General features: G+C 37.9%; 1 protein-coding gene and 1 pseudogene across 1 annotated transcript; one reads left to right on the plus strand and one right to left on the minus strand.

Moving 5' to 3' along the window:
* Nucleotides 1-220: 220 nt before the first annotated feature.
* On the minus strand, nt 221-7,812 carry LOC107796281 (mitochondrial import inner membrane translocase subunit TIM17-2). Its single transcript, XM_016619039.2, has 3 exons — nt 7,675-7,812; nt 4,571-5,433; nt 221-539 (listed from the first exon to the last, which is right to left on the minus strand). The coding sequence occupies exon 2, from the start codon at nt 5,301-5,303 to the stop codon at nt 4,596-4,598; it is 708 nt and encodes a 235-aa protein (XP_016474525.2). The 5' UTR covers nt 5,304-5,433; nt 7,675-7,812; the 3' UTR covers nt 221-539; nt 4,571-4,595.
* A 1,384-nt stretch (nt 7,813-9,196) lies between these two features.
* On the plus strand, nt 9,197-9,976 carry LOC142177052 (mogroside I-E synthase-like; annotated as a pseudogene).
* Nucleotides 9,977-18,702: the final 8,726 nt, after the last annotated feature.

The following is an 18,702-nucleotide window of genomic DNA, read 5'->3' on the forward strand; positions in this document are numbered from 1 at the left end:
AAAAAACTTCTTTTAGAGTCACAACCCGGTGAAATTGGCAACATCACGCCTAGTTCACACATCACATGTTGCCTCCTTACTATTGAACCAAAGCCCCTGAGGGCCTCTCTATGAGAAAAGGTTTTACTATCTAAGCATATGCTTTCCTTTTTCCAGAAAAGGGCATTCACTACAAAAAGTACCAACATATATAATATATACTGTAGTCGAGTCGAGCAACTTAAAAAACAAGTCAACCAGAAGTGGCTCTACAATAGAACTATATTATATGCTGCCCAAGAAGGTGTTTCCATATACAAAAGAACTTTATTTTTCCATTTGTTTGATCATTCAGGTTTGAAACGTTACAACAATCAGAAGTTAATACCATTAAATCTATGGTGCAATACATCTTAATGTCAAGTACTGTAGATTAAGTTGCCTGCACCAACAAGCCCACTATGTCATAATTAAGATCCATAATACGCCATTTACTAATCCCAAAAATTGGCACGGATCAAGAAGTGTGACAAGTGTACTGACCACCAAAGATGCTCCCCCTACAAAACAGATTCATGCAAATGTTTTGATCATAAATTGCACATAAAAGGATAAGAAATGAGAAACAAGAAAAAATGTCAAGCAACAACGAAGACGGAAGATCAAAATACCCTGCTTATCCAGGATCTATCAGGTTGTCAACTTCACCTATGTAAACAAGAAAAGAACAAAGAAATGGCTAAGGATCGAGCCCTCTGCTACTAGATCTACAGCCTCTACCAAAAGCAAGGTGGAAACAAAAAAAACTAAAATATTCTCTCATCCTCCGAGCGAAGCAGAACGTAAAGTACATTGTTAGAGAGAGGGAGACATGCACTGCTGGAGTAGGTGGTTGTGAACTCGGTATTTCACTAGAAAAGGAAAGAAAGAAATTCATTGTTTCAGTGCTGGAAAAATGAGACAGAGAGGAAGAAGAAAGCGAGAACTTAAGGTTAGCGTCTCATACAACAGATAGCAGATAAATACCTCAGTAGATAAGAACTCCAGCATTTTATCTCTCAAAGTGACAAACACAAAGATAAATTGGAAGTGCAAAACATTGAGCAACTAGCACAAGTTTTTAGATGCAAGGTAGGATCTCTCCTGACGACCTGTTTAGATTTACCACTCGGAGCATCTCTTAAGGATTGTGTTGTGTATAATCCAGAGACAGAGGATTAAGAAAAGAGCTGAGTCCCAAAAGAGAGAGCTTTCAAAAGGAGGGAACGAAACTTTGATAAAGAGTACTACGTCTAGCATACCAACAACCTATTACATGTATTTGATGTCCATCCCAATAAGTGCGGTGAAAAGGTCAGAACAAACCCAAGGGAACCCTGAAGTGACCAGCGGGAAAGTCTCTGTAGAGGGTGTGGGTGAACACATGAGAAAGCTTTCTCAAATTCAAAGCTGCTGTCAAATTTGACTTTGAGATTCTACAAGGCATCACTTTGAATTTTTTGGGCAGTGCATTTAACAGCATTTGACTATTGTCAGTCTAGTTCAAGCAATATTAAGGAGTTGCCTCCTTGATATTTCCTAGTCCATAAAGTTGAACACAGCATCCCTCTTATATCTTGAAACAGAAAATGACAATAAGAACTCCCAGGAGGATGGAGGATAAAAGAACCGACCATAGCTCATAGCTTTTCACGAGAAAGATGAGGCTCGCATATGTTGGTTGGTGCTTTATGTGAGATGCTCAGGCGAAAATATGAACTATCTTCTATTGCATTTGTCATGTGGCAACCCGACTATGTTGGGTGGTACTAAACTAGTCCATAGAACGAACACACTAAAAGATGTGCTACACAGTTGAGCCTTTAGAAGTGAAAAAAGATATACGGCATGAGATGTTTTCCCTCTAGCCCTCCTATGTGTCCTAAAAAGGACGGAAATTGGAGAGCTTTTGTAGGTTTATAGCATGACTCTATACATTGAGGAATAATTTGGCTTAGTTAACTTTGAGTGCACCCATGAGGTCCCTGTTAGTTTTGTTAATGTAAAGATTATGGTCCGTTGATGTATAGGCAGACTATGCGATTTGTAGATTGGTCCGTGTATAGAAGATTGACAGTTTTTTTTTTGTAGAGAACAACATTTTGGTGTAGGCCCTCTACTTTGGTATATTGCTTGCACATGAGTTCTCCCGCATCAATTGAATTATTTACCTCACAAAAAGAAAAGGAACTAATCATAACCCCCGTTTCTACTTCAAGATATTCCAAAAATGAGCAAGTGTATAATTAGTTATGTATGTTATTCTCCCTTTTTAAGAAAGAACAAACTCGTGTCAGATATAAGTATTTCCTATAATTTTTTATAACCAGGAAATCCTTGGGAACCGGTGGCGCACGGTTTAGAACTCGGTGGATAATGTGCCCTCCCATCTTCCCTACTCCACTTGAATACCAGGCTTTTGTCCCCAGTAGAGTTCGAACCTATGACGTGTGCCCAATCCACATTGCGCTTTTACCACTAGACCAAAGCCCTAAGGGCCACAAGTATTTCCTATAGTACACCAGCATAATATACCAATGTGGCACAGAGTTATAGTGCAGGCACCAACGATAAGGCATCTCAGAGAGATTAGTACAGTTTTCTACAGGTAAATCAAAGTTTATTTCAAGGATATAATACATGTTCAATAATAAATTCAAGAATTGCAAAATTCAAGGATTCAGAGCTTGTTTGGCCAAGCTACCAAAATCTGCTTATTTTGAAAAGTACTTTTTTCAAAAGTCTTTTTTCAAAAGTACTTTTGAAAAAAAAAAACAGTTATTATTTGGCCAATTCATTTAAGTACTTTTTGCAACATTTGATAAACAAATTGTGTTTGGCCAATCTTTCTAAAAAGTGATTTTGTGTCAAATTACCAAAAAGGATAGTATCAAGGTCTTATAATTATTTTAAAGAGAAAAATAAACTTAAATATTTATCGTGAGATACTTTTATTATTTTTATTTTATTTAATTAAAATATGAAACATAAAGTAAACATACATATTAAAGATTTAAATCAATTTTACATATATAGTTATACCAAAGTATATAATATTATCTAGTATAATTACTTATTGTTACATAATGATTTGAATAATCAAAATACATCATCCATTATGAATTAGAAGTCTATTCCACAAATTACTATATATTGATAATCAACCATGAAATAATAAGTAAAGTCACTCAAACATGATAACATTTCTCAACAATTTTATCTCTACTTCTATCACACAACGTCTCCATATTAGTACATTGCCTTGCATTTCTAAAGGAATACCATAAGGTTCAACTCTTCAATCTCTGCAATAATGTCTTCATTAGCATAATAGTTGAATTCTTTATTGGTAGAAGAATATCGTCGGGTGAAATTATGTATAGCCATGGTAGTTGTAACTAGATGATTCTGAGTGTTAAACTTGAAAGATGGCATTAAACGTAAAATAGAAATATTATTTTAAATATATATAAAAAAAAATATTTTCGTAAAAAAAAATAGTTTATGTTTAAATTCAAATTCAAAAAAAGTAACTACTTATTAACAACACATAATGTAGAATTTGATTTTTTTAAAAATTTAAATTCAAAAAGAAACTAATTATGTGAAGCTGCCACTTGGCTTAATGTGAATGCTTTTTCTTCTTCTTTTAATAATATATAGGTAGATTATGCGATGCAATTGTAAATTTATTAGCTATTTGTAGGTAATTCTCACAAATTAGATTTGATAACTGTTTTAAAGATTCTTGAACTAATAAATAACAGAAGAAATTATAAATGATTATTTGTAAGAAGAGAATTGATAATCCAAAGAAGGATATAGATAATTTGCTTTAGTATGAAAAAAGAAAGATAATTTGGAAAGTTACAAGACATTACACAAACAAAAAATCAAAAACAAGAAAAGTCAATAAAGAATTTGAAAAATTACAATATGATTCATGTATATGATATCTTTAATTTTAAAAGAATGGTGAAAACTAAAAACAAAAATGAAAAGAAAAAACTTAAATCAGTTAGGGATAATTTGGATAACATAAATTTATGGTGAGGATAATTTTGTCTTGAATAAATTAATTTTCTGCTTCTGCTTCTTGGAAGAAGCTAGAATTTTCGCAGAAAAGCTGCTTCTACTGCTAGCCAAAAATACTTCTCCGTCTTGGCCAAACAGCTTAAATTTTTTAAAAAGTACTTTTGACCTCCCAGAAGCTTGGCCAAACAGGCTCTCAAATACACACAAGATCAGAACACATCTAAGTAACAGGACACAACAGTTGAGCTTAGAAAGCAGTCAATAACAAGTTTCAATTATATGGTGATCTTCATTCTGAAGAGCACGTCAATGCATATAAAGCAAGATTTCATTTCCTTTATCCGGCGCAGTTTTTATAGAGACTAGAGCACATAATTGCTATTGAAGGAAGACATTTATTCAGGAATCTATCTTTTCCATGAAACATAGCAAAACCTTGGCCACACTGATAAATCAATATATACTGGTCCATACTACATAAGGATTCCAAATAATAAAGACAATAACATTAACCAACCTGCAAAAAATTTCAGCTCTTCAACTCATTTATATTCAAAGGCAGGTGGGCTAGGAGCATCAAAGCTCTCTAAAACCTGTGTCTTGCTACCACTGTTTGTCGCTGTCTCCTCCTTCTTTCCACCCCCAAAAAGCCCTCCAAACCAGGAACTTGAGGAAGAAGAGGACGGTGCTGAAGATTCAGCCATCATGCCATCAATACTTACTGGAGCTTGACCAGGAAGCTGCCCCATTGGTTGAGGCAGCTGCCCGGTTGGATATCCAGGCACAACAGGGGCATTTGGTAGTTGCTCATCCATGGGCGGGAAATTCTGGGGAGCACTCATGACTTTATTCAACATAATTCCAGCTCCCTCTATCAACGCAAGTAAAACTCCACCAAACATTGCTGATTTAGAAGCAGCACCTAATCCCTGCCGCATCTGGAGAAAGCCACCAGTTGCTGCACCAGCAATGATTGAGTTCCACGGATCTTCTTTCTGACGGAGATAAACCATTGTACAATCAAACGTGGAGAACAGTCCACCCCACACAGCAAAACTACCACCAATACGAGGAGCATTCATGCGCACCGCCTGTGTACCACCAACCATGCGCTCACCTTTTGGTGAATTGTATGTGCCTTTTATGAAGTGGAAGGCTGCACCTCCAACAGCACCCATACCAAATGCACCGCCAACATCATCAAGTATACGGTCAGGGCAAGGTTCACGAGAGGTCTCTGGTGTTCCCATTGTTAAAGGGGACGATCACTAACCGAGAGGAAAAAGGTTAAAGAGGATGACACTGACCAAGCAAACTTGTTTTCACTTTCCAAACAAGTGCTTGGTTTGATAAAACAACAATAGAATGCAAAGATTTCACCTGCACCAAAACAGTTCTCATCAAGCCGTGCCATCAATTTGAGCACTGAAAACAACAGTATTCCACTAACATGAACACAAACATTGCATCGAACACTATAACAAGAACAGTTTTTTGTCTTATAGCTCTCAAAGTCATAACTCAGCTTAAGTAACAACGTAAGCCCAGTTTTATATATACAAAAGGGTAATAACTTCTTTCTCAGGTACTTATCCATTCGCCCTTTCTTTATAAGCCAAAACATTATTCTTCATAAAGATTAACAACAGTTTTATATAAAAAGGGCAATAACTTCTTTCTCAGCTATTTAACAACTTCAGATCACTCTTGGAAAGGATATCTTAACAACAGAATATTCCAGCGAGCTAAAAATCCAAGCTATAAACTTTTTTTTATAAACGAGAAATCCCCGAGGGTCAATGGTGCACAGGCTTTTGTCAGCGGTAGGGTTTGAACACACATCCTTGAGCCGAGGGTCTACCCGAAACAGCCTCTCTACCCTCACAAAGTAGGGGTAAGGTCTGCGTACACACTATACTCCCCAGACCCCACTTGTGGGATTACACTGGGTTTGTTGTTGTTGTAGGGTTTGAGCACACAAGCTATAAACTTCCATAGACTAACACTGAAAAACAATTTATAGGTTTCTTGAAAGTTGGAACAAATGTAATTTTGAGGACCGAACATATAAATAACAAATACTAGCATTCTTTTCAATAAATAAGCGGAAAAGGGCCAGAACTGCCCCTGAAGTATTGGAATTGGTACAAAATTGCCCTCCGTCCACCTATTTGAATAAAAATGCCCCTACCTTTATTTTTTGGCTAAACATTATCCTTATTACTAACAGAAAATTCATAAAAAAACAAAAATTAATTAATATCCACGTGCCACCGTCCCATTGGTCTAACATAAACCCCAACCCGTAACCCGCCCAGATATTGACCCGCCCCAATTTTAAAACATAACTCTCTCTCTCTTCGCTATTTCACGAGTGTATGCCTACTATTATTCATGAGGCAAACTTAAAATTGAGTTCTCTATTAGAATTTTTTTTATGGAAAATGTAAGGAATTGTCATATTCTTCTTAATGCAAAAAGTTTAGATTCTTTTTGTTTATGCAATGGGTGTTCTTTATTATATAATTCTTCTTTATTTGAAATTTGTTGGGGGGGAGGGGGGGGTTCTTCACTATTTTTTGTCATTCCTCCGTGAAATTTTGAGGATGTTTTTTCAATTTTTTTATTGTTTATGTGATGTGTATTTCTATTATTTATTTATTTATTTATTTCACTATTTATTCAATTAATATGTAAGCTTTTCTACTCCGTGTAACGGGTATTGTGCAATTGTCACATTTCATACACACTGGTTCATATGATGTACTAATAATAGTTAACAATTTTTTTAGATAATTTCTTCACTAGTATTTGTTTTCTTATTTTGATTGTTATCATGGATTCAATATTCTCGATTAGATTACTGTGTTAAGTCTAGTAAAAAAGGATTTTCTACTCATAATTTGCAAATGAGATAAGCTATTGTGTACGTTGCTATTTCCGGCGGATCCGCCAGTGAATTCCGCCCAAGTAGCAACAAGGCACGGAGAGAGATGTGTTTTAAAATCGAAGCGGGTCAATATTCGAACGGGTTAAGGGTGAGTTTAGTTATATTTTAGTTGAAGTTTAAGTTAGGCCAATGGAACGGTGACACGTGTATATTAATTAAATTTTTTTTTCCCCCAGAATTTTCTGTTAGTAATAAGGGTAATGTTGAGCCAAAAAAAATACCGGTAGGGGCATTTTTATTCAAATAGGTGGACGAAGATCATTTTTGTACCAAATTCGATACTCCAGGGGTAGTTTTGGCCCTTTTCCGATAAATAAATAAAGAAAAAACCCTCCTTCAACAAAACTAGGAAACACATAAACGCAAATTACCAAAAAACAACAACTTGCGCTACAAAAGCTGAGATCTTTAATTAACCAATCAATCAACTAGACGTCTAGACCTCAATCCCAAATTAATTGGTCATCTATAAAAATACTCCGTATCACTTCTTCGTTATCTGGGTCTAGAACTGACTTAATTTGCGAAACTCACAAAAACAGTGAAAAAAGTTGACATTTTGAAGTTTAAATTATTATTTTTTTATCAACAAAACACCTGAGAGTTAAACACTGTAAGCAATAGTTTTAGCGAACAGAAAGGTGAGCTAAAAGAAAGATATTTTAATTTACCTGAGAGAGACGTAGAAGGGAGGTCAGTGGCACCAACGCAGGTGAGCGAGACGCAGAAAAAATGGAGAAGTTGGAAAACCTAGAAGAATTACAAAAATAGGGATTTGCCTGATATTTCATGGGCAGTACCTGATAACCATATGGGTTAACGGGTTATTATTTTCTTTCCTTTTTTTTCTTCTTTTTGGTTTTTTGATCAGTAACGTGTTAATTATTTTTTCCTTTTGATGCCAAACAATAAAGTATTAAAGTAGGAGGAATTTTTTATACTGGTAATATATTTTTTATCTACTAATTTCTATGTAGTGAATGAATATGAAACATAGGACACAATGAGTTTTTTCCAAACAAAATGTCATGGCGATATAGAAATGTACCACTATCCTGTTCATTAACTTATTCACGACCTTTGTTTTGTAACAGGTTGTTTAGATGGTTGTTTATAGTTGTATTGTATTATTACTTTAAATATAATATTCGTTTTGATTGTTATTTAAATTTTATTGTAGTGTATTATTAAATTTTTTATGTAACAACCGATTTGGTTTGGTCGCGTCGTTATTTAATATCTTCTCATCCTGCCCTTATTATAATTTATTTTACTCTTTATCCTATCTTTTTAATAATTACTCTACCACATACTTTATCTTTTTTTAAAATAATATCGGAAGCTTATTTTTCAGAATGCTAGAATGTGTGACATTATGAAACAACGCAAAACGACACAATTTATCTAAATATTATACTACGTGTTCGTTAAAACGATATAATTACGAAACAAAATATAACAACAATCCAAACAAAATGTAAAGTGAACCTACTCAACTAAAGAGTCTTTGTTGTTCATGTAGCACTATTTTTATAATTAAAAACTATTTAATGCAACAGCCTGTTTGCTGTCATTTTCTTTAACCAAACTACCAAAGTAGTAAAGTACCAACTTTTTAAGAGGCAAGCATTTTCCCCAACACAGAACTGCACTAAGAGTAAGTTCCAAATCATGGTCTATACAATTACTTTGTAAACCACAAGGATGCAGTTTACCTGAATTATTATATTTCTGAGCTTATAAAGTAGAAAAATCAGACCCCAAGTCTAAAAAAAGCTAGCAAACAATGGAGGATAACATGAGAGTTTCTTACAAAGCTCATTGTTTGGTTTTGCCATATCAATCCTATGCTTCAATTTTCCAAATTTAGAAACAAAAGGAATCAAAGTTACATTAGTCACCACTCCTTATATACTCAAAACCATGGAAAAATCATATGATTCCATTAAGATTGACACTATTTCAGATGGTTATGACTTATGATGACGGAGGTGTTGCTAAAGCAGAGAGCACTGAAGTTTACTTAAAGAAGTTCAAACAAGTTGGATCAGAAACACTAGCAAAACTTATTGAAAAACTTGAGAGATTGGGTTATAAAGTTGATTGCTTAGTTTATGATGCATTCTTGCCTTGTGCACTTGAATGTGAGACTTGGCGTAATTGGTAAAGTTGTTGTCATGTGACCAGGACGTCATGGGTTCGAACCGTAGAAACGGCCTCTTGCAGAAATGCAGGGTAAGACTGCATACAATAAACCTTTGTGGTCCGATACTTCCACGGATCCCGCGCATAGCGGGAGCTTAACGTACCTACATAAAATTTGACAAATTTATTGTAGGTAACAAATTTTATGGAATATATACAAGAAAAAAGCCAAGATGACATTGTTTTGGTACATATTCAGCAAGCCATTGATAGCTATTTCAAATGTTATTGTAGGTAAGAAATTTTATGTCAAAATTCTTGCCATTGAAGACCATTGGTCGGGCTACACCATCGATGTACCTGGATAGGCAAATCTGAGACGACAAAGAGTATGTTATGACAATGTACAAGCCAGAGACAGATACTTGTAAGAAATGGCTGAATGAACAACCACATTTATGTCTCATTTGGTAGTATGGCAAAGCTAGAAGTTGACCAAATAGAAGAACTGTACTGGGGATTGAAACGATATAACGATAAATTCTTATGGATGGTTAGGGAATCAGAACAGACTAAGCAAATGCTAAGTATGTTATGGATTTTTGGGGAATTGGAGTCAAGGTTTTGGCTGATGAGAAAAGAATTGTTCGACGAGAAATGATTGAAAGTTGTATAAAGGATGTTATGCAAGGTGAAAGAAGGGAAGAGATTAAGAGAAACACACTTAAATGGAAAGAATTGGCAAAAGAGGCCATAGCTAAAGGAGGAAGTTCAGATAGAAATATCGATGACTTTGTTGCTTCTTTAGATCAAAAAACAAGTTCATAAGATTCATCAATTACAGACATTGATTCAACCTTCTTCTTCACTCACTCTCCACCTCCTCTCCTCTATTTCCCTTTTAAGGGGTTAATTGGTTTGAAATAAATAGAAGGAAAGGAAAATAATAGAAAAATGACACATTTTTAAGTTTAAATACAGTTAGATCTCTCTATAACAACATTTCTATATAACAATAATGTACTATAAAAGCTAAATTTTTCCCGAAACTGATTTTTATGTTATAATATATGTCCTCTATAACAACACTTCACTATAGCAGCCAAAAAATAACGGAACAAACGAGATATTATAGAGAAGTTTGACTGTATCCTATTAATATGTATTGTTTTCTAATATATTCCTTCCCATTCTATGCAATAGTCCTTTTAGGAAACAATGGAAAGCTTGAATAAATGCCAAAAGAAAAGAGTTTCTTATATATCCAATATAAAGCTCTCAGTGTTCTTAGTGAAACAATGTTGTAACTTTGTAATTACTTTTTGTTCTGCAAAGTAAATGCAATGTAATGGTACTAAACATTAGTCTAACTCTTTGTTACTTTTCATTCTTCATTGATCTTTTCCAATTTATGAAGTAAGCTATCTCTTGATCATATTTAGGGCCTTTTTGGAACAAGGTTTACCAAGATGGAACTCAAGGTTTTCATCTTCGAATCATATCCAAGGTATTCTCCTCCGAGGTCTATTGGAAACAGTCACTCCACCTTCACAAGGTAGGGGTAAGATTGCGTACACACTACCCTCTCCGGATCCCTCTTATGGGATTACAATGGATTTTTTGTTGTTGTTGTTGTTGTTGTATCATATCCAAGGTATTTTCAGAAAGAGACTTATCAAACTGAAAATTATTGTATAGGGTGAAATATGATATGACACGTGATCGTTTAAAAGGGGGACACTTGGAACCCAAGACGGGGATGACCGAAGACCGAACGCAACCATTTCGCTTGTCACTGGAAAGGATAATGTTCATAAAGGTGTGTTAAATGCTCTGCACCTGGTAGTATTTAATAGGGAATATTCTACAGCATTAAGAGCGATGGTCCGTTACAGAGAATTTGGTATTTATGTTCACCGTTACGTCTTCATTAATGACTCTCATAATTGACATTAAAGGAGGACACAATCCTAGTACCTCCTTCCCTAGACGTAACTATAAATAGTTAGCTTAGTTATCATTGTAAGGGATATGAATTTTCAGGCAAAACTTATACTACATTCAATACAAAGCTTAATACAATCTTATCTTCTTGTTTTTTGATCTCATCATTGTTGTGCCCGAAAACCCTGTTCCCGGAACTGTCATCTCTGTTGTTTCATCTACATTTCAAGGCTAAGTATTGTATATTTTCTTCAATTATTGCATTATTTCAGGATCAAATTAGTTCACTTGTCTAGAAACCAAGTATAAATTCAACTGTACCATTCTACGGGTAAATAATTTGGTGCCCACCGTGGGGCCTAGACAGTCGTGCAATTAAATTGATTCTTGCCTTTTTTACTAACGCGATTTAATTATTTTGTCTTAGAAAAAATCATGAAAAATGGAAGATAACATTGTTAACAACACGCACAACCCTGAAATTCGAGGGGATCATCCTCATTTCGAGTATTCAATCAGTGACACCTGCAATGAGGAGAATGATGCCACGTCGGTGTATGACAGGCAATACCCTCGACAGGTTTGAAATACAACTCTCGGTGATGATGAGGCGGAGCATGTCGTAGATGCGGTGAGGGGCCTGCAAGAGCAACATGCAATCATTCTAGGTCATCTCACGCGGCAGGATCAGGTTATGACGGAACTGAAGCAGGCATTATGGGGGGCTTCAAATAATGCAAATAGATGAGATCCAATTCCTCCAGGTGTTCCCGCAAACCAAACGATGCAGATAGTCGACAACAATACTCTCAGGGGCGAAGTTGGCTCCGATGGGGCCAGGGGGAGCGGATCCTGTCTCAACAACGAGAATGACCCATTCAAGAATGAACTTTTACGGTTTATGAGGGTAGTAAATGCATGCATAGATCAAATCTCGGGTGCGCCACCAATATTGAAAGGATCGGACTCGAAGAAGTATACTCAATTGTCGTACAAGCCGAGCGCGACACCATAACTAATCTCAAAGCGGTTCAAAATGCCTAAAATGCCAAAGTATGACGGGACTTCAGACCCGCAGGAGCATATTACCACCTACACAATGGCGGTAAAAGGAAATAATCTAGATCCTTACAAAATTGAATATGTGCTGCTAAAGAAATTTGGAGAAACTCTTACGAGGGGAGCCCTAACGTGGTGTTCGTTATTACCCGAGCATTCCATAGATTTCTTTGAGATGCTCGTAGATTCTTTCATCAAGGCTCATGCCGGTACCAGAAAAGTACAATCCCGAAAGGCCGACATATTTACGATCGCTCAGGGAGAATCTGAATTACTACGAGAGTTCGTTACCCGATTCCAGAAAGAAAGGATATTGCTCCCGGCTGTCCCAAAAGAATTGGCAGTTGAGGCATTCACCAAATGATTGAATCTGAGAATCTCAGACGTTTACCAGAAGCTAAAGGAGAGTTTTCTTGAGTTTCAAGCAACAACTTGGGCAGATGTCCACAACCGGTACGAGTCAAAGATAAGGATCGAAGATGACCATGTCGGTTCCACATCATCAGCCAAAGGACGGGGAAGAGCAGAGAAAAATCAAAGGATGACTACAACGCGGGCAGGCGGACTTTGAGGGGCTGATATTTGCCATACGAGCGAACCGAAGGTAATGGCAGAAGCTTCCGGGCAGCAAACAAGTTCATCGTTGACAGAGGGACCAATCGTGATCGAAACAATAGATCACTCCAGGATAAAGAGACGTAGGGGTATCGGGATCCTTCTTACCCCAAGTTATCGGAATATAATTTTAACGTTAGTACAATAGAGTTGGTGTCAGCCATGAGAAACGTTAAAGAGACATGATTCCTGAGACCTATGAGATCTGATTCCAGCCGAGAGAAATCCCAACTTATAGTGCGAGTACCATGGGACGAACGATCACCAGACAGGGAACTGTCGGCACCTCCGGGAAGAAGTGGCTACACTATTGAAGAATGGCCACCTCAGAGAATTCTTAAGTGACCGAGCTAAGAACAATTATGGTCGTAACAGAGATAACGTGGAACCTTCGAAAGTAGGAGAAGAACCCGGCGCCAAATGATTAATATGATCTTCGGGGGGAATGAGATTAACGGGGTCACCTTTTCGTCAGCGAAAAAGACGAAAGTAATAATAACGCATAGTAAAAGACTCTGGAAAGACGATATCACTTTCACGGAAGAGGACGCATACGGATTGTTGTCACCACACAACGACGCAGTAGTAATTTATTTAAATGTGTGAGTTTTTAAGATTAAACATGTTCTAGTAGATCCATGAAGTTATGTTAATATCGTACAATGGAGAGTATTGGAGCAAGCTAAACTCACCGGAAGCATTATTCCGGCAACAAAGCTCCTCGCTAGATTCAACCTTGTGAGCGTGACGACCCGGAGAGAGATTTTGCTGCTCACGAATACTGAAGGAGTAATGAAAATAACTCTCTCCGAAGTAGTAGATGGTGACATGGGATACAACATCATCCTGGGAAGGCCATGGTTACACGAGATGAAAGATGTACCCTCAACATATCAACAATTGCTAAAGTTTCCAACGCCCGAAGGAATCAAGCAGATAAGAGGTGATCAACCGACAGTAAGGAAGATGAATGCAATCTCAGTTTTCAGTAGCAAAGGGAAGGAATACACGTCATAGCAATTACAGGAACCCGCACCTACTCCCGAGCTAGAAGGAGTTAACCCCGAAGCAAAGTCATCAAAACAATATCAGGTGCCAATATATTTCCAAGTTCCATAAGTGACGGACGCAACGAAGTCCACGGCGTAGGAACTGTAGCAAGTTGCATTGTTCGAGGAATTCCTAGAATGAAAATTCCATTTGGGGACAGGACTGCACCCGGAGCTCGAGTCTGGTTTTATTAAATTTCTTAAATTTAATGCTGATTGTTTTGCATGGTCGCACGAGGATATGACAGATATCCCGACAGAAATAGTCGTGCACAAGCTGAGTTTGGATCCCAGCGTATCTCCGGTAAGGCAGAAGAAATGCGATATTACCGAGGCAAGGAATAAATTCATAAAAGAAGAGGTAACCTGCTTGCTTAAAATCGGTTCAGTCCGAGAGGTAAGATATCCGTACTAGCTAGCCAATGTAGTAGTAGTTCCTAAGAAGAACAATAAATTTTTGCATGTGTGTAGATTATAAATACCTTAATAAGGCATGCCCGAAAGACTCGTTCCCACTGCCAAATATCGATAAAATGATTGACGTCACGGCCGGGCACGAGTTGATGAGTTTCCTAGATGCTTATCTTGGGGTACAACCAAATCAAGATGAACCTGGAAGATCTGGAAAAAAACTTCGTTTATAATGAATTTCAGTACATATTGTTACAATGTAATGTCCTTGGGGTTAAAAAATGCCGGAGCCACTTACCAACGGCTCGTAAATAAGATGTTTGAAGAATAAATAGGAAAGACTATGGAAGTTTATATAGATGATATGCTCGTTAAGTCTTTGAATGCAGGTGACCATCTTAAGCATTTGCAAGAAATATTCGACATCCTGAGGAAGCATAACATGAAACGTAATCCCGAGAAGTGCGCGTTAGGGGTCAGTTCTGGTAAGTTTCTGGGATTTCTGGTCCCACAAAGAGGAATTGAGGTAAAACCCGACAAAATCAAGGCCATAGAGGATATCCCAGATCAATTGTCGAACGTAAAGGAAGTCCAAAGGCTCGTAGGAAGATTAGCAGCTTTAAGCAAGTTCATTTCCCGGTCGACAGAAAAATGTCATCGCTTCTTCACACTGCTCAAAAAAAAATCGAATGGACACCGGAGTGCCAGCAGGCTCTGAGAGATCTGAAGAAGTACTTATCGAGCCCTTCATTGCTCTCAAAACCAAAAGAAGGTGAAACATTGCTAGTCTACCTCGCGGTTTCATAACTTGCGGTAAGTGCGATTTTAGTCCGGGAGGACGAAGGTACGCAATTTATCATTTATTACGTTAGCAAAATTTTAACGGGAGCAGAAACTCGCTACCCACATTTGAAAAAACTGACCTTAGCTCTCGTAGTCGCCGCTCGAAAGCTGAGGCCCTGCTTCCAATGCCACCCGATAGTTGTGGTGACTACTTTTCCTATGCGGAACATCCTCCATAAACCTGAGCTCTCGGGCAAATTGACCAAATGGGACGTCGAAATGAGTGAGTTCGACATATAATATAAACAAAGGATTGCAATGAACTCGCAAGTTTTGGCTGACTTCGTAGCCTATTTCAATCTGGGACTACTGCCTCTGGCAACCAAGGAGGCAGTAATGGTGTGAGAATCGACATCGGGGGTTTGGACCTTATTTACGGATGGAGCTTCCAACGTAAAAGGGTTTGTACTTTGAATAATCTTAATCACTCCTTCGGGGGAAACCTTAAAACAAGCCATCAGAACGATCACTTTAACTAACAATGAAGCAGAGTATAAAGCTTTGATTGCAGGGCTCGAATTGACCCGGGACTTGATTCCGAGGGTATTGAAATCAAATATGACTCGCAACTGGTGGTAAATCAGGTCTACGGGGTCTTTGATACCAAAGAAGAACGTATGCAACAATACATGGTAAAGGTCCAGGCTCTTTTGGAAATATTCCGGGGAGTGGTCAATTACTCATATCCCGAGGGAGGATAACACAGAAGCGGATGCATTAGCAAACTTAGGATCATCGACGGAAATAAAGGGATCTAAATCTGGGATGGCAGTGCAACTGATGAACTCAATCCTGGATATGGATGGTTATTATGAGGTAAATTCAACTAGTCTGGTATGGGACTGGAGAAATGAAATAATTAACTATCTCGAGCACGGGAAGTTACCCGAAGACCCCAAAGCATCACGATCGTTACGCGCCAAAGCTGCACGTTATATCTTCAAGAGAGGCCAATTGTATAGAAATCCTTCCAAGGCCCACTAGCTTGGTGCTTAGGAACGTCAAAAGCTAACTACGTCATGAGAGACGTCCACAAAGGGATATGCGGCAATCACTCGTGCGCAGATTCTTTGGTGTTGGAGTTGGTATGGGCAGGATATTACTGGCCTCGCATGGAACAAGAAGCCAAAGACTTCGCACGAAAATGTGATAAGTGCCAACGCTATGCACCACTAGTACACCAACCGGCAGAACCCTTACATTCGCTTTTGTCCCCATGGCCATTCATGAAATGAGGGATGGATATCGTCGGACCGCTACCACCAGCTCCCGGAAAGGTAAGGTTTTTTTTAATTTTGACTGACTATTTTTCTAAATGGGTGGAGGCAGGTCCTTACCAGAAGATCGGAGAACACGTATTGGTTGATTTCCCGTGGGCAAATATAGTTTGCAGGTTCGGAATACCAAAAGAGATAGCATGCGACAATGAACCACAATTTATCGATGCAAAAGTTACAAAATTCCTCGAAGATTTGAAGATAAAGAGGATCACATCTTCTCCTTATCATCCAAGTGCAAACTGTTAAGCGGAGTCAACAAACAAAGTAATTATTCAAAACCTCAAGAAAAGGTTGGAAGCAGCAAAAGGCAGATGGCCCGAAGAATTTCCCAAAGTTCTATGGGCCTACCAAACAACGGCCAAATCAAGTACAGGAGAACTTCCATTTCCCCGTGTGTACGGTGTTGAAGCCCTAATCCTGGTGGAAATGAGTGAACCCACTTTGAGATATTTTCAGCCAGATAAAGATTCAAACAACGAAGTGATGTTAATCAACTTGGAACTGCTCGAAGAATGCCGGGAATTGGCGCATATAAGAATGGTATCTCAAAAGCAAAGAATGGAGCGATATTATAATCGAAAATCCAACTTCCGTTATTTCAAAGTAGGAGACTTGGTTCTGAGGAAAGTAACCCAAAATACCTAGGAGCTCAACGCGGAGAAGCTAGGTCCAGCGTGGGAAGGTCCCTATCGAATTTCAGCTATCAATGGGAAAGGATCATACGAGTTAGAGAACCAAAATAGAGACAAGTTGCCTAGCAACTGGAACGTGGCACACCTCAAAAGATATTATTGTTGATGATTATTATTCAAACGGAAAGTATGTGCTGCACTTTTTTTCCCTTCGTTCAGTTTTGTCCCAATTGGGTTTTTCTGGCAAGGTTTTTAATGAGGCAGCGACAAAAAGAATACTACGAAGACAGCAGTAATAACCCCTTTGATATTAAGGCAAACAAGCAAGCTTACACTCGGGGACGGTTAAATAATCTTTGGTTCGATAGCAAATTCCAACTAGGAAGTTAAGTTTGCTATCGAACAAAGGTTACCCAACCGTTCACAAGCACAAACCACTAGAGGTTTGTTAGATATTCCTTCGCTCGATACCATAGATTCCTAAGGATACGAGACTTCCAGTGTTCCAATTTGCACTCTTCGCATTCGAACACTAGGCGAATGATATGAGGATACGGCAACAATGACCGCCACGTCAACTGGGGAACGAAAATCCGAAAACAAAATGCATCATCGGGACCAGGGACTGCGCAGCTAGCCCCGTAGAAACAAGTTGTACAAGATAGCCACAAGTAATGGCAATTTCTTTTCAGCATAGCAAATGCTTATGTAATTTTTTGAAGATAGAAGGAATAAAATGAAATCCTTTTGTTTTTATCTTGTTTCTTGTCTGAACAATGAATAAACTTTGTCATTTGAAAGTTAAACAAGTACTTCAAATGTTAGTGTCATAATGAACAGAAGACGTCCTCTTCAAGAGTATCGTAAACATAAGAGGGCCTTCTCTTATAAAATCTCTCATGTTAAAGTGTTGGTTCTAGAAGAATCTATGCCCGGAATAAAAAATGCCTTCGGGAAAAAATACACTCGAAGCCACATATGAAAAGGACGCAAAAAGTAAACTTGCGCAAATACTTATAGAAACCCTCACGTACAAGATATAATGCTCAGAACCAAAGTGCTTCGAGGAAAACACATTCGAGACTACACATAGTATAGTGTGCGCAGAATTCTTGAGCAAATGCAAAGATTAAAGACTTGCATGGATACTCAAACGAAAGTAAGACTCAAATGATACTTGAGCAAAAATATGTCTTTATTTATAAGAATGTGCCAAAACGATAAAAGTTCAAAATGGGAAAAAGAAAAGAAAAACTAAACTGCAGGGCCTCCGAAACCAGGAGGAAGAGAAGTGTCCGCATTCTTGGGAGAAGTAGGTGGGTCCACATGTGGCTCGACGTTTTCACCAGTTTGGTCTTCAGCATCATCACCTTCTGATCCCTCTTCAGTTCCCAAAAACTCGGAACCGGAACCAGAAGAACCAGAAGCATCAGACTGCGTCGGGAGTCCATTTTTAGCATCTTACTCAAGCTCTCGGGCCTTAGCAATTTAGGCATCAAAGTCGATGATACTAGTGTCACGACCCCAATTTCCTTCCGTAGGATGTCGTGATAGCACCTAGTCTCTAAGACTAGGTAAGCCTATCAATTATGCGGAATACAAAACTAAAACTCAATTCTCAACATATAAAATAAATCAAACCGGGATTCAAATAGTTACAACTCCCAAAACCCGGAAGAAATAAGTCACAAGCTTCTAAGAATTTATTCTAAGTGTCTCTA

Source organism: Nicotiana tabacum, chromosome 23, assembly GCF_000715075.1.
Source record: "Nicotiana tabacum cultivar K326 chromosome 23, ASM71507v2, whole genome shotgun sequence".
Taxonomy (NCBI): domain Eukaryota; kingdom Viridiplantae; phylum Streptophyta; class Magnoliopsida; order Solanales; family Solanaceae; genus Nicotiana; species Nicotiana tabacum.